The 26284-nt window shown below is 56.3% G+C and overlaps 1 protein-coding gene across 1 annotated transcript in view; it reads right to left on the reverse strand.

Annotated features, from left to right (window-relative positions):
- Window positions 1-26284, reverse strand: part of LOC147086746 (plexin-B1-like) — a 167280-nt gene that overhangs the window by 107263 nt on the left and 33733 nt on the right. The window contains exons 2-7 of the mRNA XM_085978917.1: window positions 25267-26284; window positions 12647-12826; window positions 11350-11478; window positions 9778-9878; window positions 3760-3892; window positions 1664-1820 (exon numbers count right to left, since the gene is read on the reverse strand). The exon at window positions 25267-26284 is cut by the window's right edge and continues 59 nt beyond it. Of these exons, the coding sequence (XP_085835043.1) occupies window positions 1664-1820; window positions 3760-3892; window positions 9778-9878; window positions 11350-11478; window positions 12647-12826; window positions 25267-26284 (1718 nt within the window). The remainder of the gene's footprint in view (window positions 1-1663; window positions 1821-3759; window positions 3893-9777; window positions 9879-11349; window positions 11479-12646; window positions 12827-25266) is intronic.

The raw sequence follows: 26284 nt of genomic DNA on the forward strand, positions 1-26284 counted from the left end.
ATATGTTATTACGTTATGTTAAATGGGGAGATGACTGTAAAGCTAGGAAGGGAGGAATGTTGTGTATGTAATATGTGTGCTACTTTGAACCTATGGACAGGACTGCACTACTTGTTGGGCGTAGTGATACGCAGTACCACTCCTGGCCATAGGGGTATAAATAGTACTGTGGGTACTGATCCCCCTCAGTTCCCGCCTGTGGGCATGAAGTAAAGACCTATGTATAGTCCCTACCTCCAACCAGTAAAGACCTGTTTGAGTTATACGTTTAAGTCTTTGTGTTAATTGTTCAATACAATACACATACTTAACAAGTACTGCCCCTCCGACAGTGCCGCGCTCCCTCAGTACTGCCCCTCCGACAGTGCGGCACTCCCTCAGTACTGCCCCTCCCACAGTGCGGCGCTCCCTCAGTACCGCCCCTCCGACAGTGCGGTGCTCCTTCAGTACTGACCCTCCGACAGTGCGGCGCTACCTCAGTACCACCTCTCCGACAGTGCGGCGCTCCCTCAGTACTGCCCCTCCGACAGTGCGGCGCTCCCTCAGTACTGCCCCTCCGACAGTGCGGCGCTCCCTCAGTACCGCCCCTCCGACAGCGCGGCGCTCCCTCAGTACTGCCCCTCCGACAGTGCGGCGCTCCCTCAGTACCGCCCCTCCGACAGCGCGGCGCTCCCTCAGTACTGCCCCTCCAACAGTGCGGCGCTCCCTCAGTACCGCCCCTCCGACAGTGCGCCGCTCCCTCACTATCGCCCCTCCGACAGTGCGGCGCTCCCTCAGTACTGCCCCTCCGACAGTGCGGCGCTCCCTCAGTACTGCCCCTCCGACAGTGCGGCGCTCCCTCAGTACTGCCCCTCCGACAGTGCGGCGCTCCCTCAGTACCGCCCCTCCGACAGCGCGGCGCTCCCTCAGTACTGCCCCTCCGACAGTGCGGCGCTCCCTCAGTACCGCCCCTCCGACAGCGCGGCGCTCCCTCAGTACTGCCCCTCCAACAGTGCGGCGCTCCCTCAGTACCGCCCCTCCGACAGTGCGCCGCTCCCTCACTATCGCCCCTCCGACAGTGCGGCGCTCCCTCAGTACTGCCCCTCCGACAGTGCGGCGCTCCCTCAGTACTGCCCCTCCGACAGTGCGGCGCTCCCTCAGTACCGCCACTCCCACAGTGCGGCGCCCCCTCAGTAGCGCCCCTCCGACAGTGCGGCGCTCCCTCAGTACCGCCCCTCCGACAGTGCGGTGCTCCCTCAGTACCACCCCTCCGACAGTGCGGCGCTCCCTCAGTACCGCCCCTCCGACAGTGCGGTGCTCCCTCAGTACAGCCCCTCCGACAGTGCGGCGCTCCCTCAGTACCGCCCTGGAGTGTCCGCCTAGATTCTTGTGCTCGAGTCTCTGGAGTGGGGGCTCGAACCCACAACCTTCTGACTGAGAGGCGAGAATGAGACCCGCTGAGCCACGGCTGACACAGGCTCCGGACTCATGGGCCATTACCCCTCGGGAATGAGAGAATTCAATTGGTTGAGGGCCTAGGCCCCTGGGCAAAGCCTGGGGCTCAATTTACATCAGCCTGCAAGGCCAACCCAAGACCTACATCTTTTAGATCAACTTCGACACAACTCGGGCCTTCTCCTTCACGCCCACGCCCCTCCCTCAGCTTGAGCCTGTCACTTCTCACCTTTGCCCGGGTCGTTGCTTGGCACTCTGTCGGTGTTGGGCGACTGGCAGGTGACGAGGTTGCCCGCGACGACAGCGTCGGTGGTGTATTCCCCGAACGAGCAGGTGAATCGTTCGCCCGGTCCGAGTTTCGGTATCCGGTCGATGGTCAACGTCACCTGTGGAAAAAAACAGAAGAAGGTCGGATAGTAAAGCTGGTCTCTCTCCCCCAATCCTCTGCAGGGACACCGACCCTCACAACATCAAAAGGCCCCAAGGAGTGTCAATCAGACCCCCCGAGCCTCATAAGGAGATATGAGGGACAGGTGACCAAAAGCTTGGTCAAAGAGGTTGGTTTTAAGGAGCGTCTTAAAGGAGGAGAGATAGAGAGTGGCGGAGAGGGTTAGGGAGGGAATTCCAGAGTTTAGGACCTAGCGCGGCCGCCAGTGGTGGAGCGACGGAAATCGGGGGACGCGCGAGAGGACAGAATTGCAGGAGCGCAGAGATCTCGGAAGGTTGTCGCGGCTGGAGGTGGTCACAGAGATAGGGAGGAGGTGAGGACCATGGAGGGATTTGAACATGAGGATGAGAATTTTAAAATCGAGGCACTGGGAGACCGGGAGCCAATGTAGGTCAGCGAGCACAGCGGGGGTGATGTGCGAACGGGACTCGGTGCGAGTTAGGACACGGGGCAGCAGAGTTTTAGATGACCTCAAGTTTGCTGAGGGTGGAATGTGGGAGGTCAGCCAGAAGTGCGTAGGAATAGTCTAGTCTGGAGGTAAGAAAGGAAGGGATGAGGGTTTCAGCAGCGGATTAGCTAAGGCAACGGCGGAGACAGGCAATGTTACAGAGGGTGTCACCGCTGTGTAACGCCAGATAGTGAGCATAGGCAGGCTATTTAACTGTGGGGGCAGCACCAGCGATCCCTATCAAGGCCGCACACGACACACAAAATTTCCAACAGGGTTCACTGGACAAGGTGGGGGAGATCTTGAAATGTGCCCTGGCAGTGTTTGATGGGATCGTGCAGAGGGAGCTTTACTCTGTATCTAACCCGTGCTGTACCTGCCCTGGGAGTGTTTGATGGGACAGTGTAGAGAGAGCTTTACTCTGTATCTAACCCGTGCTGTACCTGCCCTGGGAGTGCTTGATGGGGACAGTGTAGAGGGAGCTTTACTCTGTATCTAACCCGTGCTGTACCTGCCCTGGGAGTGTTTGATGGGGACAGTGCAGAGGGAGCTTTACTCTGTATCTAACCCGTGCTGTACCTGCCCTGGGAGTGTTTGATGGGACAGTGTAGAGGGAGCTTTACTCTGTATCTAACCCGTGCTGTACCTGCCCTGGGAGTGTTTGATGGGACAGTGCAGAGGGAGATTTACTCTGTATCTAACCCGTGCTGTACCTGCCCTGGGAGTGTTTGATGGGACAGTGTAGAGGGAGCTTTACTCTGTATCTAACCCGTGCTGTACCTGCCCTCGGAGTGTTTGATGGGGACAGTGTAGAGGGAGCTTTACTCTGTATCTAACCCGTGCTGTACCTGCCCTGGGAGTGTTTGATGGGACAGTGTAGAGGGAGCTTTACTCTGTATCTAACCTGTGCTGTACATGCCCTGGGAGTGTTTGATGGGACAGTGTAGAGGGAGCTTTACTCTGTATCTAACCCGTGCTGTACCTGCCCTGGGAGTGTTTGATGGGACAGTGTAGAGGGAGCTTTACTCTGTATCTAACCCCGTGCTGTACCTGCCCTGGGAGTGTTTGATGGGACAGTGTAGAGGGAGCTTTACTCTGTATCTAACCCGTGCTGTACCTGCCCTGGGAGTGTTTGATGGGACAGTGTAGAGGGAGCTTTACTCTGTATCTAACCCCGTGCTGTACCTGCCCTGGGAGTGTTTGATGGGACAGTGTAGAGGGAGCTTTACTCTGTATCTAACCCGTGCTGTACCTGCCCTGGGAGTGTTTGATGGGACAGTGTAGAGGGAGCTTTACTCTGTATCTAACCCGTGCTGTACCTGGCTGCTCTGTTCCACAATGTGACGCGGTGATACAGCAGATAGAGGGAGAGTTGCGTGTGAAGAGAGTGTGCGGCAGTCTCACCGGTTGCTATGGGGACCGGGCCTACCTCTTTCCGTTCCTCCCTGCTCAGGTTGGCTGGGATCTTGCTCAGCACAGTCAGGCAACGGCCATGTTTCCCATAGACCCACAGCCAGTGATTGGCCTGCCGGTGGCGATCACACTCCAGTTTTCTTGAACATCTGTGGGCAGAAGCCAGGCGGGTTAGCGTGAACTTCGACCTACAGAGACGCCATATTGTCAAACAATCGCCTGCATAAGTGTCGGCCGTGAATCAGTGGGTCCCACTCTCGCCTCTGAGTCAGAATGTTGTGAGTTCAAGCACCCACTCCAGAGATTCGAGCACAAAAATCCAGGCCGACACTCCCGATGCAGTACTGAGGGAGCGCCGCACTGTCGGAGGGGCGGTACTGAGGGAGCGCCGCACTGTCGGAGGGGCGGTACTGAGGGAGCGCCGCACTGTCGGAGGGGCGGTACTGAGGGAGCGCCGCACTGTCGGAGGGGCGGTACTGAGGGAGCGCCGCACTGTCGGAGGGGCGGTACTGAGGGAGCGCCGCACTGTCGGAGGGGCGGTACTGAGGGAGCGCCGCACTGTCGGAGGGGCGGTACTGAGGGAGCGCCGCACTGTCGGAGGGGCGGTACTGAGGGAGCGCCGCACTGTCGGAGGGGCGGTACTGAGGGAGCGCCGCACTGTCGGAGGGGCGGTACTGAGGGAGCGCCGCACTGTCGGAGGGGCGGCACTGAGGGAGCGCCGCACTGTCGGGGGGGGCAGTACTGAGGGAGCGCCGCACTGTCGGGAGGGGCAGTACTGAGGGAACGCCGCACTGTCGGGGGGGCAGTACTGAGGGAGCGCTGCACTGTCAAAGGGGCAGTACTGAGGGAGCGCCGCACTGTCGGGGGGGCAGTACTGAGGGAGCGCCGCACTGTCAGAGGGGCAGTACTGAGGGAGCGCCGCACTGTCGGAGGGGCGGTACTGAGGGAGCGCCGCACTGTCGGAGGGGCGGTACTGAGGGAGCGCCGCACTGTCGGGAGGGGCAGTACTGAGGGAACGCTGCACTGTCGGGGGGGCAGTACTGAGGGAGCGCCGCACTGTCAGAGGGGCAGTACTGAGGGAGCGCCGCACTGTCGGAGGGGCAGTACTGAGGGAGCACCGCACTGTCGGAGGGGCGGTACTGAGGGAGAGCCGCACTGTCGGAAGGGCAGTACTGAGGGAGCGCCGCACTGTCAGAGGGGCGGTACTGAGGGAGCGCCGCACTGTCGGAGGGGCGGTACTGAGGGAGAGCCGCACTGTCGGAAGGGCAGTACTGAGGGAGCGCCGCACTGTCAGAGGGGCAGTACTGAGGGAGCGCCGCACTGTCAGAGGGGCAGTACTGAGGGAGCGCCGCACTGTCGGAGGTGCCTTCTTTCAGATGAGACACTGTATGAGATATCCGTACACTGACTCATAACTCTCAGTCCCTCCTGGCCGACCTAGCACCTTCCATAACGATCAACACATCCAAATCTCTGCTGCCCCGTGTCCTAACTCGCACTGAGTCCGGTTCACCCATCACCCCCTGTGCTCGCTGACCTACATTGGCTCCTGGCCCGACAACGTCTCGATTTTAAAATTCTCATCCTTGTCTTCAAATCCCTCTGCGGCCTCCTCGCCCCCCTCTCTATCTCTGTAACCTCCTCTAGCCCCTACAGCCTTACGAGATCTCTGCGCTCCTCCAATTCTGGCCTTTCGCGCATCCCCCGATTTCCATCACTCCACCATTGGCGACCGCGCCAGGGCCCCCGAGCTCTGGAATTCCCTCCCTAAACCTCTCCGCCTCTCTCTCTCCTCCTTTAAGACGCTCCTTAAAACCGACCTCTTTGACCAAGCTTTTGGTCACCAGTCCCTAATATCTCCTCGTGTGGCTCAGGGGTCTGATTTACGCTCCTGTGAGGCGCCTTGAGACATTTTACTACGTTGAAGGCGCCGGATAAAAGCGAGCTGTTGCACAGTGCGCCGGGCGAGAAGAGGATCTGGTTCAGTTGTGATCCTCCCGTGGCTGAATAGCGTGCCCACCTTCACTGCTGGGCACGGAAGGGACCCGAGAGGAGGCTGCCGACACTGTGGAACGCTGTAACCCGTTAGCGAGAGTCAGCGGCTTCAAGTAAGGAGAGAGAGGGAATACTTCATGTCATGTAAGTAGAGGCTACATCTAGGCCTGGTAGGGGACCAGGATCTCAATTTCTTTCAAGTCACCCTGTGGGTTAGAAGGAGGGGGCCACTGGTGGAACGGTCTTCCCCTCCACACCCTCTCATCGGTTCATTTCTGGTTTGCAAACTGGGGAATAGAATCATTTTTCCCTTTACAAACAAAACACTGGGGTTCGTTTCTAGAACGATAGAATTGAAAAGCAGAGAATTATGTTAAACTTGTTTCGAACCTTGGTAAGACCACACTTGGAGCACTGTGCACAGTTCTGGTCTCCATATACCTGGGTTAGACCACACTTGGAGCACCGTGCACAGTTCTGGTCGCCATATACCTTGGTTAGACCACACTTGGAGCACTGTGCACAGTTCTGGTCTCCCTATACCTTGGTTAGACCACACTTGGAGCACTGTGTACAGTTCTGGTCTCCATATACCTTGGTTAGACCACACTTGGAGCACTGTGTACAGTTCTGGTCTCCATATAACTTGGTTAGACCACACTTGGAGCACTGTGCACAGTTCTGGTCTCCCTATACCTTGGTTAGACTGCACTTGGAGCACTGTGCACAGTTCTGGTCTCCATATACCTGGGTTAGACCACACTTGGAGCACCGTGCACAGTTCTGGTCGCCATATACCTTGGTTAGACCACACTTGGAGCACTGTGCACAGTTCTGGTCTCCATATACCTTGGTTAGACCCCACTTGGAGCACTGTGCACAGTTCTGGTCTCCATATAACTTGGTTAGACCACACTTGGAGCACTGTGCACAGTTCTGGTCTCCATATACCTTGGTTAGACCACACTTGGAGCACTGTGCACAGTTCTGGTCTCCATATACTAGTACGATAGCAAAATACTGCAGATGTTGGAAATCCGAAATAACAACAGAAAATGCTGGAAAAACTCAGCAGGTCAGGCAACATCCGTGGAGAGAAATTTGAGTTGACGTTTCGGGTTGGACTCTTCTTCAAAACTGGAAAGAAAAGAAACTAGATCGAAGGCAGGGCTGCGATCGGACAAAAGAATAAAAGAAACAAAAGAAGTAAAAGAGATTAGAAGCTAGATGAGATGGTAATAGGCTGGGATTAGGTGTAAAGTGTACTGGCAGGGCAAAAGATAGCTGCCAGGTGTGAGAGAGAAACAAAAGGAAAGGGGGGGGGGAAAGGAGTGGAACAATTACAAGAGAAAATGAAATGGGGGCCGAGCTTATGATCTGAAATTGTTGAACTCGATATCGAGTCCGGAAGGCTGCAGACTGCCTAATCGGAAGATGAGGTGCTGTTCCTCGAGTTTACGTTGAGCTTCCGTGGAACAGTACAAGAGGCCAAGGACAGTGAGGTCCGAATCTTTGTTCCAGTCCTACTCGGGTCCCCTCCCTCACCTCTTTTTCCGATACATTGATGACTGTATCGGTGCTGTTTCCTGCTCTCGCCCCGAACTTGACAATTTCATTCACTTTGCCTCCAATTTCCACCCTTCCCTCACCTTCACATGGTCCATCTCGGACTCTTCCCTTCCCTTCCTCGACTTCTCCGTCTCCATCTCTGGGGATAGGTTATCGACCAATATTCACTACAAGCCCACTGACTCCCACAGCTACCTGGACTACACTTCCTCCCACCCCGCTTCCTGTAAGGACTCTATTCCATTCTCCCAGTTTCTCCGCCTCCGCCGTATCTGCTCCGACGATGCCACCTTCCACACCAGTGCTTCAGACATGTCTTCCTTTTTCCGCAACCGAGGATTCCCCTCTACTGTGGTTGACACTGCCCTCGACCGTGTCAGTTCTATCTCCCGCACCTCTGCCCTCACCCCTGCCCCTCCCTCCCGGAACCACGATAGGGTTCCCCTTGTCCTCACCTTTCACCCCACCAGCCTCCACATTCAACGGATCATCCTCCGGCATTTCCGCTACCTCCAAAGTGATCCCACCACCAAACGTATCTTCCCCTCCCCTCCCCTTTCAGCATTCCGCAGGGACCGCTCTCTCCGAGACACCCTAGTCCACTCCTCTATCACCCCAAACAGCCCTTCCCCTTCGCCTGGCACCTTCCCGTGCAAGCGGAGGAGATGTAACACCTGCCCCTATACCTCCCCCCTCCCCACTGTCCAGGGCCCCAAACACCCCTTCCAGGTGAAACAGCGATTTACTTGTACTTCTTGCAATCTAGTATACTGTATTCGCTGCTCACGATGCGGTCTCCTCTACATTGGGGAGACCAAATGCAGATTGGGTGACCGCTTTGCGGAACACCTCCGTTCAGTCCGTAAGGGTGACCCCGAGCTTCCGGTCGCCTGTCATTTTAATTCACCGCCCCATTCCCACTCGGACCTCACCGTCCTTGGCCTCTTGTATTGTTCCACGGAAGCTCAACGTAAACTCAAGGAACAGCACCTCATCTTCAGATTAGGCACTCTGCAGCCTTCCGGTCTCAATATCGAGTTCAACAATTTCAGATCATAAGCTCGGCCCCCATTTCATTTTCTCTTGTAATTGTTCCACTCCTTTCCGCCCCCCCCCCCCCCTTTCCTTTTGTTTCTCTCTCACACCTGGCAGCTATCTTTTGCCCTGCCAGTACACTTTACACCTAATCCCAGCCTATTACCATCTCGTCTAGCTTCTAATCTCTTTTACTTCTTTTGTTTCTTTTATTCTTTTGTCCGATCGCAGCCCTGCCTTCGATCTAGTTTCTTTTCTTTCCAGTTTTGAAGAAGAGTCCAACCCGAAACGTCAACTCAAATTTCTCTCCACGGATGTTGCCTGACCTGCTGAGTTTTTCCAGCATTTTCTGTTGTTATTTCTGGTCTCCATATGCCTTGGTTAGACCACACTTGGAGCACTGTGCACAGTTCTGGTCTCCATATACCTTGGTTAGACCACACTTGGAGCACTGTGCACAGTTCTGGTCTCCATATAACTTGGTTAGACCACACTTGGAGCACTGTGCACAGTTCTGGTCTCCATATTCCTTGGTTAGACCACACTTGGAGCACTGTGCACAGTTCTGTTCTCCATATACCTAGGTTAGACCAAACTTGGAGCACCGTGCACAGTTCTGGTCTCCATATACCTTGGTTAGACCACACTTGGTGCACCGTGCACAGTTCTGGTCTCCATATACCTTGGTTAGACCACACTTGGTGCACCGTGCACAGTTCTGGTCTCCATATAGCTTGGTTAGACCACACTTGGAGCACCATGCACAGTTCTGGTCTCCGTATACCTTGGTTAGACCACACTTGGAGCACTGTGCACAGTTCTGGTCTCCATATACCCTGGTTAGACCACACTTGGAGCACTGTGCACAGTTCTGGTCTCCATATTATTAAAAGGATATAGAGGCACTGGCGAAGGTGCAAAAAAGATTTACAAGGATGATACCAGAACTGAGGTTACAACTATCAGGAAAGATTGAACAGGCTGGGGCACTTTTCTCTAGAAAAGAGAAGGCTGAGGGGTGACCTGATGGAGGTCTTTAAGATAAAGGGGCTTCGACAGGGTAGACGTAGAGAAGATGTTTCCACTTCTCGGGGAGACCAGAACTAGGGGCCATCAATATAAGAGAGTCACTAATAAATCCAATGGGGAATTCAGGAGAAACTTCTTCACCCAGAGAGTGGTGGGAATGTGGACCTCGCTGCCACAGGGAGTGGTCGAGGTGAATAGTGCAGATGTATTTAAGGAGGACGCTGGATAAACACACGAGGGAGAAAGGAATAGAAGGAGATGGTGATGGGGTGAGATGAAGAGGGGGCGGGAGGAGGCTGGTGTGGAGCAGGAACACCGGCACGGAGCAGAGGGGCCGAATGGCCTGTTTCGGTGCTGTACATTCGATGTAATTCTAGGTAGATTCCTCAGTGCCTCAGATACTAACCTACCCTCTAGCACACACCAGCCGCAGTATGGATCCCTGGCTCCCAGACACGACGTACAGTTAGCGTACTGCGAACACTCAGCCACTGGGACCTTCGCCACCTAAGGAGAAGAGGAGCGGCAGGGGTTAATGCACGGGCGCGGAGGAGCAATCGGACACAGAGCGACAGACCAAAGTAATCACAATTGGGAGGAGCCACAGTGTAAACCGCAGTACTCGTCTCTTCCCTGATTAACCGTGTCCAATTCTGGCCACCACACATTCGGGAGGATATCAAGGCTTCGGAGAGGGTGCAGAGGAGATTGACCAGAATGGTACCGGGGATGAGGGACTTCAGTGATGTGGAGAGACTGGAGAAGCTGGGGTTGTTCTCCTTAGAGCAGAGAAGGTTAAGGGGAGATTGACCAGAAAGGTACCAGGGATGAGGGATTTCAGTGACATGGAGAGACTGGAGAAGCTGGGGTGGTTCTCCTTAGAGCAGAGAATGTTAAGGGGAGATTGACCAGAATGGTACCAGGGATGAGGGTCGTCAGTGATGTGGAGAGACTGGAGAAGCTGGGGTTGTTCTCCTTAGAGCAGAGAAGGTTAAGGGGAGATTGACCAGAATGGTACCAGGGATGAGGGACTTCAGTGATGTGGAGAGACTGGAGAAGCTGGGATTGTTCTCCTTAGAGCAGAGAAGGTTAAGGGGAGATTGACCAGAATGGTACCAGGGATGAGGGACTTCAGTGATGTGGAGAGACTGGAGAAGGTGGGGTTGTTCTCCTTAGAGCAGAGAAGGTTAAGGGGAGATTGACCAGAATGGTACCAGGGATCAGGGACTTCAGTGATGTGGAGAGACTGGAGAAGCTGGGGTTGTTCTCCTTAGAGCAGAGAAGGTTAAGGGGAGATTGACCAGAATGGTACCAGGGATGAGGGACTTCAGTGATGTGGAGAGACTGGAGAAGCTGGGGTTGTTCTCCTTAGAGCAGAGAAGGTTAAGGGGAGATTGACCAGAATGGTACCAGGGATGAGGGACTTCAGTGACGTGGAGAGACTGGAGAAGCTGGGATTGTTCTCCTTAGAGCAGAGAAGGTTAAGGGGAGATTTAATTGAGGTGTTCAAAATCATGACGGGTTTTGATGGAGTAAATAAGGAGAAACTGCTCCCAGTGGCAGGAGGGTCGGTAACCAGAGGACACAGATTGAAGAGAATCGGTAAAAGAACCAGAGGGGAGATGAGGAGAATGTTTTTTACGCAGCGAGTTGTTGTGATCTGGAACGCGCTGCCTGAAAGGGCGGTGGGAGCAGATTCAATAGTAACTTTCAAAAGGGGCAATTGGAGAAATACTTGAAGGGGGAAAATGTGCCGGGCTGTGGGGAAAGAGCGAGGGGGGAGTGGGACTAATTGGAGAGCTCGTTCAAAGGGCCGGCACAGGCACGATGGGCCGAATGGCCTCCTCCTGCGCTGTACGCTCTTTTGGTCGGTCTCAGCTGGACTGGAAGGTAGGTCGCCGGGGTGAAAGGTCAATGGCCCACCCACCCTGTGTGGTCGTGTTCGGAATTAGCGCGCGGGCTGTGAAGCATCTCTCACCTGGGAGGTCGTCATCACGTAGAGGTGGTCCTGCGAGGGGTCAAAGAGCAAGTCCTTGTTGACTGGCGAGCCCTCATGGATGAACAAGGTACCGTACCTCTCCGCCTCCCTGAGAGACTTCAGGAACACCTGGGCACGGAGGGTAGAAGGGAGCATGACTCCGGCTGCAGCGGAATAAACCCCCTCCCGCACCCCTCAGTACCGCCCCCTCCGTCAGTGCAGCGCTCCCCCAGTGCCGCCCCTCCGACAGTGCGGCGCTCCCTCAATATTGCCCCTCCGACAGTGCGGCGCTCCCTCAGTACCGCCCCTCCGGCAGTGCAGCGCTCCCTCAGTACCGCCCCTTCGACAGTGCGGTGCTCCCTCAGTACCGCCCCTCCGACAGTGCGGTGCTCCCTCAGTACCGCCCCTCCGACAGTGCGGCGCTCCCTCAGTACCGCCCCTCCGACAGTGCCGCGCTCCCTCAATACCGCCCCCCGACAGTGCGGCGCTCCCTCAGTACCGCCCCTTCGACAGTGCGGTGCTCCCTCAGTACCGCCCCTCCGACAGTGCGGCGCTCCCTCAGTACCGCCCCTCCGACAGTGCGGCGCTCCCTCAGTACCGCCCCTCCGACAGTGCCGCGCTCCCTCAATACCGCCCCCCGACAGTGCGGCGCTCCCTCAGTACCGCCCCTCCGACAGTGCAGCGCTCCCTCAGCACCGCCCCTCCAACAGTGCGGCGCTCCCTCAGTACTGCCCCTCCGACAGTGCGGCAGTCCCTCAGTACTGCCCCTCCGACAGTACGGCGCTCACTCAGTACTGCCCCTCCGACAGTGCGGCAGTCCCTCAGTACTGCCCCTCCGTCAGTGCGGCGCTCCCTCAGTACCGCCCCTCCGACAGTACGGCGCTCACTCAGTACTGCCCCTCCGACAGTGCGGCAGTCCCTCAGTACTGCCCCTCCGACAGTACGGCGCTCCCTCAGTACCGCCCCTCTGACAGTGCGGCACTCCCTCAGTACTGCCCCTCCGACAGTGCGGCACTCCCTCAGTACCGCCCCTCCGACAGTGCGGCAGTCCCTCAGTACTGCCCCTCCGACAGTACGGCGCTCACTTAGTACTGCCCCTCCGACAGTGCAGCAGTCCCTCAGTACTGGGAGTGTCGGGCCTGGATTATGGGGCTCTGGAGTGGGGGCTCAAACCCCGGCCTTCTGACTGAGAGACAAGAGCGAGACCCACTGAACCAAGGCCAACACCAATTAGTCAGCCAGTTGGGATTTTGGGACTTCCGACAAGCCTCGCGGCCGCTGTTTCCCCCCCACTTGCCTTATGAAGCCTCCCCAGTCGATCGCCCATGAAGACAACGGTGTTGTTCGCCTCCACCGTAACCGCCACGGCAGTCAGCTGGACGGGGGCGGTTTCCAAGGCGATGGCTTGCACTTTGACCCTGCTGGCGATGGGACTGGGAGTGTGTTCGTCTCCACACGGGAATATCGATGGAGACTCCTGCAGTGATGAAGGAAAGGAGCGAATCATTATAGATCATTCCCCCTCCCCCGCTCCCCCATTCCCCCCTCCCCCCACACACCCATTACCCCCTTCCCCCCCTCCCCCATCCCCGCATCCCCCCATCCCCCCCTCCCCCCACCCCATCCCCCTACTCCCCCATCCCCCCTCCCCCCACTCCCCCATCCCCACATCCCCCCACGCCCCCATTCCCCAATCCCCCCTCCTCCCACTCCCCCTCCTCCCCCCTCTCAGTCGGGCACAAGTACCTCAACAGCTCACGTTTAACAAGCTCCTTCAACGTAGAAAAACCTCCCAAGGCGCTTCACAGAAGCGTAAATCGGTCAAATTAGGACCCCCGAGGCCCGTAAGGAGATATTAGGGACAGGTGACCAAGAGCTGGGTCAAAGAGGTCGGTTTTAAGGAGCATCTTAATGGGGGAGAGAGAGAGGCGGAGAGGTTTAGGGAGGGAATTCCAGAGCTCAGGGGCCCTGGCGCGGTCGCCAACGGCGGAGTGATGGAAATCGGGGGATGCGCAAGAGGCCAGAATTGGAGGAGTGCCGACATCTCGGAGGGTTGCAGGGGACTGGAGGAGGTTACAGAGATAGGGAGAGGGGGGCGAGGAGGCCACGGAGGGATTTGAAAACACAGATGAGAATTTTAAAATCGAGGTGTAAAGCCGGACCGGGAGTCAATGCCAGTCAGCAAGCACAGGGGGTGATGGGTGAACGCGACTCAGAGCGAGTTAGGATACGGGCAGCCGAGTTTTGGATGACCTCAAGTTTTCGGAGGGTGCGATGTCAGCCAGGAGAATGTCAGAATAGTGGAGGGACTGAGAGACACCAGTAAGTGTACAGATATCTCCATGAGAGAGAGGGACTGAGAGACACCAGTAAGTGTACAGATATCTCCCTGAGAGAGAGAGGGACTGAGAGACACCAGTCACTGCACAGATATCTCCCTGAGAGAGAGGGACTGAGAGACACCAGTCAGTGTACAGATATCTCCCTGAGAGAGAGGGACTGAGAGACTCCAGTCAGTGTACAGATATCTCCCTGAGAGAGAGGGACTGAGAGACACCAGTCAGTGTGCAGATATCTCCCTGAGAGAGAGGGGACTGAGGGACACCAGTCAGTGCACAGATATCTCCCTGAGAGAGAGGGACTGAGAGACACCAGTCAGTGTACAGATATCTCCCTGAGAGAGAGGGACTGAGAGACTCCAGTCAGTGTACAGATATCTCCCTGAGAGAGAGGGGACTGAGAGACACCAGTCAGTGTACAGATATCTCCCTGAGAGAGGGGACTGAGAGACACCAGTCAGTGTGCAGATATCTCCCTGAGAGAGAGGGACTGAGAGACACCAGTCAGTGTACAGATATCTCCCTGAGAGAGAGGGACTGAGAGACACCAGTCAGTGTACAGATATCTCCCTGAGAGAGAGGGACTGAGAGACACCAGTCAGTGTACAGATATCTCCCTGAGAGAGAGAGAGGGACTGAGAGACACCAGTCAGTGTACAGATATCTCCCTGAGAGAGAGGGGCTGAGAGACACCAGTCAGTGTACAGATATCTCCCTGAGAGAGAGGGACTGAGAGACACCAGTCAGTGTACAGATATCTCCCTGAGAGAGAGGGACTGAGAGACACCAGTAAGTGTACAGATATCTCCCTGAGAGAGAGGGACTGAGAGACACCAGTCAGTGTACAGATATCTCCCTGAGAGAGAGGGACTGAGAGACACCAGTCAGTGTACAGATATCTCCCTGAGGGAGAGGGACTGAGAGACACCAGTCAGTGTACAGATATCTCCCTGAGAGAGAGGGACTGAGAGATACCAGTCAGTGTACAGATATCTCCCTAAGAGGGAGGGGACTGAGAGACACCAGTCAGTGTACAGATATCTCCTGAGAGAGATGGGACTGAGAGACACCAGTCAGTGTACAGATATCTCCCTGAGAGAGAGGGACTGAGAGACACCAGTAAGTGTACAGATATCTCCATGAGAGAGAGGGACTGAGAGACACCAGTAAGTGTACAGATATCTCCCTGAGAGAGAGAGGGACTGAGAGACACCAGTCAGTGTACAGATATCTCCCTGAGAGAGAGAGGGACTGAGAGACACCAGTCAGTGTACAGATATCTCCCTGAGAGGGACTGAGAGACACCAGTCAGTGTACAGATATCTCCCACATTTCCTGTTTAGAACTCAGTTCCACTGTGGTTTTGTTTGTGAATAGTTTCCATTACCCATCATAATTATACGCGTGGGTGATGCTACAGAATATTTTCAGATATCTGATCACAGGTTGTATAACCGAGGGAGGAAGAATTAAATTTAGTATGCAGCGCTCCCTCAGTACCGCCCCTCCGACAGTGCGGCGCTCCCTCAGTACAGCCCCTCCGACAGTGCGGCGCTCCCTCAGTACCGCCCCTCCGACAGTGCGGCGCTCCCTCAGTACCGCCCCTCCCACAGTGCGGCACTCCCTCAGTACCGCCCCTCCGACAGTGCGGCGCTCCCTCAGTACCGCCCCTCCGACAGTGCAGCGCTCCCTCAGTACCGCCCCTCCGACAGTGCGGCGCTCCCTCAGTACCGCCCCTCCGACAGTGCGGCGCTCCCTCAGCACCGCCCCTCCGACATTGCGGCGCTCCCTCAGTACCGCCCCTCCGACAGTGCGGCGCTCCCTCAGTACTGCCCCTCCGACAGTGCGGCGCTCCCTCAGTACCGCCCCTCCCACAGTGCGGCGCTCCCTCAGTACCGCCCCTCCGACAGTGCGGCGCTCCCTCAGTACCGCCCCTCCGACAGTGCGGCGCTCCCTCAGTACCGCCCCTCCGACAGTGCGGCGCTCCCTCAGTACTGCCCCTCCGACAGTGCGGCGCTCCCTCAGTACCGCCCCTCCCACAGTGCGGCGCTCCCTCAGTACCGCCCCTCCGACAGTGCAGCGCTCCCTCAGTACCGCCCCTCCGACAGTGCGGCGCTCCCTCAGTACCGCCCCTCCGACAGTGCGGCGCTCCCTCAGTACCGCCCCTCCGACAGTGCGGCGCTCCCTCAGCACCGCCCCTCCGACATTGCGGCGCTCCCTCAGTACCGCCCCTCCGACAGTGCGGCGCTCCCTCAGTACTGCCCCTCCGACAGTGCGGCGCTCCCTCAGTACCGCCCCTCCCACAGTGCGGCGCTCCCTCAGTACCGCCCCTCCGACAGTGCGGCGCTCCCTCAGTACCGCCCCTCCGACAGTGCCGCGCTCCCTCAGTACCGCCCCTCCGACAGTGCGGCGCTCCCTCAGCACCGCCCCTCCGACAGTGCGGCGCTTCCTCAGTACCGCCCCTCCGACAGTGCGGCGCTCCCTCAGTACTGCCCCTCCGACAGTGCGGCGCTCCCTCAGTACCGCCCCTCCGACAGTGCGGCGCTCCCTCAGCACCGCCCCTCCGACAGTGTGGCGCTCCCTCAGTACCGCCCCTCCGACAGTGCGGCGCTCCCTCAGTACCACCCCTCCGACAATGTGGGGCTCCCTCAGTACCGCCCCTCCGACAGTGCGGCGCTCTCTCAGTACCGCCCCTCCGACAGTGCGGCGCTCCCTCAGTACCACCCCTCCGACAATGTGGGGCTCCCTCAGTACTGCCCCTCCGACAGTGCGGCGCTCCCTCAGCACCGCCACTCCGACAGTGCGGCGCTCCCTCAGCACCGCCCCTCCGACTGTGCGGCGCTCCCTCAGTACCGCCCCTCCGACAGTGCAGGGCACCCTCAGTACCGACCCTCCGACAGTGCGGCGCTCCCTCAGTACCGCCCCTGCGACAGTGCGGCGCTCCCTCAGTACCGCCCCTCCGACAGTGCGGCACTCCCTCAGTACTGGCACCGGGGGAGTGTCAGGCCTGGTTTACGGGGCTCGAGTCTCTGCAGTGGGTCTCGAACGCACGACCTTCTGACTCGGAGGGGAGCGTGAGGCCGGCTGAGACACACAAAAGGGACAGAAAGCTTCCAAGCCTCTGCGAGAGTGAGTCTAGGAACAGACTGCGTGTCGTTATTGTTCAATTTTGACAAACTGTTCATTGTGAGCGTCTCACATCCGCTTACAAGCTGGTTTTCCCCCTGGTGTTGAATTGATAATTAAGAAAACGCTGGCAAAGTATCACTGGGGGAATGTTTGGTATGATAAACAATCACCTCTCACAGCCTGATTAACCCTTGTGTTAAAACTCTGCTGCCCTTTATCACAGAAATCACAGAAACCCCACAGTGCAGATAGAGGCCATTTCGGCCCATCGAGCCTGCACCGACACATATCCCACCGATCCCCGTAACCCCTACACCAACACATATCCCACCCGATCCCCGTAACCCCTACATCAACACATATCCCACCCTATCCCCATAACCCCCACGTATTTAATCCCCCTAACACTAAGGGTCAATTTATCACAGCCAATCAACCTAACCCGCACATCTTTGGACTGTGGGAGGAAACCGGAGCACCCGGAGGAAACCCACGCAAACACGGGGAGAATGTGCAAACTCCACACAGACAGTCGCCCGAGGCCGGATTTGAACCCGGGTCAAAAACACAATTTCTAAATTGGCGGATGACACCAACTTGGAGGGGGATGGTCAATACTGAGGAGGACTGCAACCAAGTACAGGAGGACATTAATAAACTTCCAGAATGGGCATACAATTGGCAAATGAAGTTCAACACAGATTAATGTGAGGTTTATTAGGAAGAATAGGGAGGTTGCTTATTACTTGGAGGGAGCTCCGACACGGCAAGAGAGCCCCAGGTGGGCAGACGAAACGCTTCAAGGACACCCTCAAAGCCTCCTTGGAAAAAGTGTAACATCCCCATCGACACTTGGGAATCCCTGGCCCAAGACCAGAACACAAAGTGGAGGAGAAGCATCCGGGAAGGCGCCGAACTCCTCGGGTCTCTTCGCCGGGAGCAAGCGGAAGCCGAGCGCAAGGAGCGCACGTCAACCCAAGCACCCCTCAGCCACCCGCCCCCTTCAACCACCGTCTGCCCCACCTGTGACAGAGACTGTCGGTCCCGCATTGGACTCATCAGTCACCTGAGAACTCATTGTTAGTGTGGAAGCAAGTCATCCTCGGTTCCGAGGGACTGGCTAAGAGAGAGAGGAGGTTGCAAATCGAGGTGGGGTAGAGGAACAAAGGGATCTCGGAGTACAAACACACAAATCACAAAAAGTTGTGACACAGGGCCATAAAAAAAAGGAATCCAAGCTCTAGGGTTTATTTCTAGAGGGATAGAATTGAAAAGTGGGGACGTTATGCTAAACCTGTAGTGAACCTTGGTTAGACCACACTTGGAATACTGTGCACAGTTCTGGTCTCCCTATACCTTGGTTAGACCACACTTGGAGCACCGTGCACAGTTCTGGTCTCCGTATACCTTGGTTAGACCACACTTGGAGCACTGTGTACAGTTCTGGTCTCCGTATACCTTGGTTAGACCGCACTTGGAATACTGTGCACAGTTCTGGTCTCCGTATACCTTGGTTAGACCGCACTTGGAGCACTGTGTACAGTTCTGGTCTCCGTATACCTTGGTTAGACCACACTTGGAATACTGTGCACAGTTCTGGTCTCCATATACCTTGGTTAGACCGCACTTGGAATACTGTGCACAGTTCTGGTCTCCGTATACCTTGGTTAGACCACACTTGGAGCACTGTGTACAGTTCTGGTCTCCATATACCTTGGTTAGACCACACTTGGAGCACTGTGTACAGTTCTGGTCTCCATATACCTTGGTTAGACCGCACTTGGAGCACTGTGTACAGTTCTGGTCTCCATATACCTTGGTTAGACCACACTTGGAGCACTGTGTACAGTTCTGGTCTCCATATACCTTGGTTAGACCGCACTTGGAGCACTGTGCACAGTTCTGGTCTCCATATACCTTGGTTAGACCACACTTGGAGCACTGTGCACAGTTCTGCTCTCCGTATACCTTGGTTAGACCACACTTGGAGCACTGTGCACAGTTCTGCTCTCCGTATACCTTGGTTAGACCACACTTGGAGCACCGTGCACAGTTCTGCTCTCCGTATACCTTGGTTAGACCACACTAGGAGCACTGTGCACAGTTCTGCACTCCGTATACCTTGGTTAGACCACACTTGGGGCACTGTGCACAGTTCTGCTCTCCGTATACCTTGGTTAGACCACACTTGGAGCACTGTGCACAGTTCTGCTCTCCGTATACCTTGGTTAGACCACACTTGGAGCACCGTGCACAGTTCTGCTCTCCGTATACCTTGGTTAGACCACACTTGGAATACTGCATACAGTTCTGGTCTCCATATACCTTGGTTAGACCACACTTGGAGCACTGTGCACAGTTCTGGTCTCCATATACCTTGGTTAGACCACACTTGGAGCACCGTGCACAGTTCTGGTCTCCATATACCTTGGTTAGACCACACTTGGGGCACTGTGCACAGTTCTGGTCTCCATATACCTTGGTTAGACCACACTTGGAGCACTGTGCACAGTTCTGGTCTCCATATACCTTGGTTAGACTGCACTTGGAGCACTGTGCACAGTTCTGGTCTCCATATACCTTGGTTTGACCACACTTGGAATACTGCATACAGTTCTGGTCTCCATATACCTTGGTTAGACCACACTTGGAGCACTGTGCACAGTTCTGGTCTCCATATACCTTGGTTAGACTGCACTTGGAGCACTGTGCACAGTTCTGGTCTCCATATACCTTGGTTAGACCGCACTTGGAATACTGCATACAGTTCTGGTCTCCATATACCTTGGTTAGACCACACTTGGAGCACTGTGCACAGTTCTGGTCTCCATATACCTTGGTTTGACCACACTTGGAGCACTGTGCACAGTTCTGGTCTCCATATACCTTGGTTAGACCGCACTTGGAGCACTGTGCACAGTTCTGGTCTCCATATACCTTGGTTAGACCACACTTGGAGCACTGTGCACAGTTCTGGTCTCCATATACCTTGGTTAGACCGCACTTGGAGCACTGTGCACAGTTCTGGTCTCCATATACCTTGGTTAGACCACACTTGGAGCACTGTGCACAGTTCTGGTCTCCATATACCTTGGTTAGACCACACTTGGAGCACTGTGCACAGTTCTGGTCTCCATATACCTTGGTTAGACCACACTTGGAGCACTGTGCACAGTTCTGGTCTCCCTATACCTTGGAGAGACCACACTTGGAGCACTGTGCACAGTTCTGGTCTCCCTATACCTTGGTTAGACCACACTTGGAGCACCGTGCACAGTTCTGGTCTCCATATACCTTGGTTAGACCACACTTGGAGCACTGTGCACAGTTCTGGTCTCCCTATACCTTGGAGAGACCACACTTGGAGCACTGTGCACAGTTCTGGTCTCCCTATACCTTGGTTAGACCACACTTGGAGCACTGTGCACAGTTCTGGTCTCCCTATACCTTGGTTAGACCACACTTGGAGCACCGTGCACAGTTCTGGTCTCCATATACCTTGGTTAGACCACACTTGGAGCACTGTGCACAGTTCTGGTCTCCATATACCTTGGTTAGACCGCACTTGGAGCACTGTGCACAGTTCTGGTCTCCATATACCTTGGTTAGACCACACTTGGAATACTGCAGACGGTTCTGGTCTCCATATACCTTGGTTAGACCACACTTGGAATACTGCAGACAGTTCTGGTCTCCATATACCTTGGTTAGACCACACTTGGAGCACTGTGCACAGTTCTGGTCTCCCTATACTTGGTTAGACCACACTTGGAGCACTGTGCACAGTTCTGGTCTCCATATACCTTGGTTAGACCGCACTTGGAGCACTGTGCACAGTTCTGGTCTCCATATACCTTGGTTAGACCGCACTTGGAGCACTGTGCACAGTTCTGGTCCCCATATACCTTGGTTAGACCGCACTTGGAGCACTGTGCACAGTTCTGGTCTCCCTATACTTGGTTAGACCACACTTGGAGCAATGTGCACAGTTCTGGTCTCCATATACCTTGGCTAGACCGCACTTGGAGCACTGTGCACAGTTCTGGTCTCCATATACCTTGGTTAGACCGCACTTGGAGCACTGTGCACAGTTCTGGTCCCCATATACCTTGGTTAGACCACACTTGGAGCACTGTGCACAGTTCTGGTCTCCATATACCTTGGTTAGACCACACTTGGAGCACCGTGCACAGTTCTGGTCTCCATATACCTTGGTTAGACCACACTTGGAGCACTGTGCACAGTTCTGGTCCCCATATACCTTGGTTAGACCGCACTTGGAGCACTGTGCACAGTTCTGGTCTCCATAAACCTTGGTTAGACCGCACTTGGAGCACTGTGCACAGTTCTGGTCTCCATATACCTTGGTTAGACCGCACTTGGAGCACTGTGCACAGTTCTGGTCTCCCTATACCTTGGTTAGACCACACTTGGAGCACTGTGCACAGTTCTGGTCTCCATATACCTTGGTTAGACCGCACTTGGAGTACTGTGCACAGTTCTGGTCTCCATATACCTTGGTTAGACCGCACTTGGAGCACTGTGCACAGTTCTGGTCTCCATATACCTTGGTTAGACCACACTTGGAGCACTGTGCACAGTTCTGGTCTCCATATACCTTGGTTAGACCACACTTGGAGCACTGTGCACAGTTCTGGTCTCCATATACCTTGGTTAGACCGCACTTGGAGCACTGTGCACAGTTCTGGTCTCCATATACCTTGGTTAGACCGCACTTGGAGCACCGTGCACAGTTCTGGTCTCCATATACCTTGGTTAGACCGCACTTGGAGCACCGTGCACAGTTCTGGTCTCCATATACCTTGGTTAGACCACACTTGGAGCACTGTGCACAGTTCTGGTCTCCATATACCTTGGTTAGACCACACTTGGAGCACTGCGCACAGTTCTGGTCTCCATATACCTGGGTTAGACCACACTTGGAGCACTGTGCACAGTCTGGTCTCCATATACCTTGGTTAGACCGCACTTGGAGCACTGTGCACAGTTCTGGTCTCCATATACCTTGGTTAGACCACACTTGGAGCACTGTGCACAGTTCTGGTCTCCATATACCTTGGTTAGACCACACTTGGAGCACTGTGCACAGTTCTGGTCTCCATATACCTTGGTTAGACCACACTTGGAGCACCGTGCACAGTTGTGGTCTCCATATACCTTGGTTAGACCGCACTTGGAGCACTGTGCACAGTTCTGGTCACCATATTATAAAAAGGATATAGAGGCACTGGAGAGGGTGTAGAGAAGATTTACAAGGATGATACCAGAAATGCGAGGGTATACATATCAGGAAAGGATGAACAGGCTGGGTCTCTTTTCTCTTGAAAAAAGAAGGCTGAGGGGCGACCTAATAGAGGCCTTTACAATTATGAAAGGTTTTGATAGAGTGGGTACAGAGAGAGTGTTTCCACTTGTGGGGAAGAGCATAACTAGAGGCCGTCAATATAAGATGGTCAGCAAGAAATCCAATGGGGAATTCAGGAGAAACCTCTTCACCCAAAGAGTGGTGAGAATGTGGAACTCGCTCCCACAGGGAGTGGTCGAGGCGAATAGTATCGATGCATTTAAGGGGAGGCTGGATAAACACACGAGGGAGAAAGGAATAGAGGGTTACGGTGATAGACTTAGATGAGGAAAGACGGGAGGAGGCTCGAGTGGGGCATAAACACCGGCATGGACTGGTTGGGCCGAATGGCCTTTTTCTCTGCCGTATATCCGATGTATGTAACCTTGCATCGAGTCCCGTTCACCCATCACCCCGCCACTGTGCTCGCTGACCTACACTGTCTCCTGGTCCAGCAAAGCCTCGATTTAAAAATTCTCATCCTCGTCTTCAAATCACTCCATGGCCTCCTCGCCTCCTCCCTATCTCTGTAACCTCCTCCAGCCCTACATCACTCCGCGATCTCTGCGCTCCTCCAATGCCGGCCTCTCGCGCATCCCCCGATTTCCATCGCTCCACCATTGGCGGCCGTGCCTTCAGCCGCCTGGGTCCCGAGCTCTGGAATTCCCTCCCTAAACCTCTCCGCCTCGCTCTCCTCATTTAAGACGCTGCTTAAAACCTCCCTCTTTGATCTAGCTTTTGGTCACCTGTCCAAATATTTCCTTCTCACTGGGGTACGGGTCCCACAGACACTGACTCTCACTGGGGTACAGGTTCCACACACACTGACTCTCACTGGGGTACGGGTCCCACAGACACTGACTCTCACTGGGGTACGGGTCTCACAGACACTGACTCTCACTGGGGTACGGGTTCCACACACACTGACTCTCACTGGGGTACGGGTTCCACACAAACTGACTCTCACTGGTGTACGGGTTCCACAGACACTGAATCTCACTGGGGTACGGGTTCCACACACACTGACTCTCAGTGGGGTACGGGTTCCACAGACACTGACTCTCACTGGGGTACGGGTTCCACAGACACTGACTCTCACTGGGGTACAGGTTCCACAGACACTGACTCTGACTGAGGTACGGGTTCCACAGTCACTGACTCTCACTGGGGCACGGGTCCCACACACACTGACTCTCACTGGGGTACGGGTTCCACACACACTGACTCTCACTGGGGTACGGGTTCCACACACACTGACTCTCACTGGGGTACGGGTTCCACAGACACTGACTCTCACTGGGGTACGGGTCCCACACACACTGACTCTCACTGGGGTACGGGTCCCACAGACACTGACTCTCACTGGGGTACGGGTTCCACAGACACTGACTCTCACTGGGGTACGGGTCCCACACACACTGACTCTCACTGGGGTACGGGTCCCACACACACTGACTCTCACTGGGGTACGGGTTCCACAGACACTGACTCTCACTGGGGTACGGGTCCCACAGACACTGACTCTCACTGGGGTACGGGTCCCACAGACACTGACTCTCACTGGCGTACGGGTCTCACAGACACTGACTCTCACTGGGGTACGGGTTCCACACACACTGACTCTCACTGGGGTACGGGTTCCACACACACTGACTCTCACTGGGGTACGGGTTCCACACACACTGACTCTCACTGGGGTACGGGTCCCACACACACTGACTCTCACTGGGGTACGGGTTCCACACACACTGACTCTCACTGGGGTACGGGTTCCACAGACACTGACTCTCACTGGGGTACAGGTTCCACACACACTGACTCTCACTGGGGTACGGGTCCCACACACACTGACTCTCACTGGGGTACGGGTCGCACACACACTGACTCTCACCGGGGTACGGGTCCCACACACACTGACTCTCACTAGTGTACGGGTTCCACAGACACTGACTCTCACTGGGGTACAGGTTCCACAGACACTGACTCTCACTGGGGTACGGGTTCCACAGACACTGACTCTAAGTGGGGTACGGGTCCCACAGACACTGACTCTCACTGGGGTACGGGTTCCACAGACACTGACTCTCACTGGGGTACGGGTTCCACAGACACTGACTCTCACTGGGGTACGCGTCCCACACACACTGACTCTCACTGGGGTACGGGTCCCACACACACTGACTCTCACTGGGGTACGGGTCCCACACACACTGACTCTCACTGGGGTACGGGTTCCACACACACTGACTCTCACTGGGGTACGGGTCCCACACACACTGACTCTCACTGGGGTACGGGTCCCACACACACTGACTCTCACTGGGGTATGGGTCCCACACACACTGACTCTCACTGGGGTACGGGTTCCACACAAACTGACTCTCACTGGGGTATGGGTTCCACAGACACTGACTCTCACTGGGGTACGGGTTCCACAGACACTGACTCTCACTGGGGTACAGGTTCCACAGACACTGACTCTCACTGGGGTACGGGTTCCACAGTCACTGACTCTCACTGGGGTACGGGTCCCACACACACTGACTCTCACTGGGGTACGGGTCCCACACACACTGACTCTCACTGGGGTACGGGTTCCACAGACACTGACTCTCACTGGGGTACGGGTCCCACAGACACTGACTCTCACTGGGGTACGGGTCCCACAGACACTGACTCTCACTGGGGTACGCGTTCCACAGACACTGACTCTCACTGGGGTACGGGTCCCACAGACACTGACTCTCACTGGGGTACGGGTCTCACAGACACTGAATCTCATTGGGGTACGGGTTCCACTGACAGTGACTCTCACTGAGGTACGGGACCCACGGACACCTTCCGCCCTGCAGTACCTCACCACAGAGTCCAAATTGTGATATTCAACCATGGGAGGCTTCACAGGCACCCGTTGCCTCGCCCTGTCCCACAGTCACTTCGCTGCATTATTTTCACTAGACGGCAATCAGATCGGAGCAAACCCCCTTCACCCCGTCTGGGCACCAGCATGAACCGGGATCTTCCTGCCCCTTGCGGGCACCCGTCAAACCCCCCACCCCCCACCACCACCCCCCCTCCACCTACCTCGGGCAGCCGGGTGCAGCTGGACTTGACGTCGTATTCGATGTAGGCATCGGGGGTGGTCTGGGAGGAGTAGCAAGCCTCGCGCGCCCGCTCAACGGTGCGGTCGATGTCGGCCAAGGGGTAGACACAGAGGGCGGAGTGGTCGGCGGGCCGGGCCTCGTCCGGGGGGGATCCCCGCTCCGCAAAGAGGGCGAAGAGGGCGCGGCGGCCCTCGACCTCGCCCACGGTCGAGGCCAGCGCCAGGTCGTAGAGGCGGGCCCCCTTCCGGCACTCCAGGGGGACCTCCACGTAGGAGTAATAGTTGGCGTCGTCGGCACAGATCCGGGCCACGTAGGTGCGGTACCCGTCCCCTAGGCGGCGCGCGGGGGGGTCGCGGCGGTAGAAGAGGAAGTAGACGTGGGTCTGGCGGGCAAAGGCGGCGGCAAAGTGGTGGTCGTACTCGGCGAAGCCCCCACCGGCCACCACCAGCTTGCCGAGGTCCTCGTTGGAGAAGGGCTGGGGGCCGTCCAGCCGGCGAGTGGTCATGGGCGAGTCGGTGGGCTTGTGGGTGTAGCCCCGGCCTACGAACAGGGCCGGCCGGCCCCCCGCCCGCCCCACCACGCCCACCGTGGCCGTGCCGGGCTGGTCGGCCGCCACGTACTGCGTCTCGCCCGGCTGGTCGGCCCAGGCCACCAGCCGGCCCACCGCCCGCAGGCTGCGCTTCTCGCACACCCCCTGGTGGACGCTGGCGCACGCCAGCAGCGCGCCACCCTCCCGGTCGAGCAGCAGCAGCTGGTTGTGGGCGTCGGTGGGCCGGGCCTGGGGGCAGTCGCGCCGGCTGATGGGGGGGATGCAGTCGCGGCTGTCGTTCACCGGGCCCGTCCGCCCCTCCGACACCACCCGCGCCAGGTCGCCGTTCAGCTGGTACAGGCGGTTGACCGCCCCCAGGTACAGCTGGCCCGTCTGCTCGTCCAGGGCCAAGTGGTTGAAGAGGGCGCCCGGCCGCGCGAAGGTGGGGTAGGGCCAGCTCGGGCGGGCG

Source organism: Somniosus microcephalus, unplaced genomic scaffold (genome assembly GCF_052327205.1).
Source record: "Somniosus microcephalus isolate GS21.2 unplaced genomic scaffold, FLI_Smic_1.0 unresolved_chr7, whole genome shotgun sequence".
In the NCBI taxonomy this organism is placed as follows: domain Eukaryota; kingdom Metazoa; phylum Chordata; class Chondrichthyes; order Squaliformes; family Somniosidae; genus Somniosus; species Somniosus microcephalus.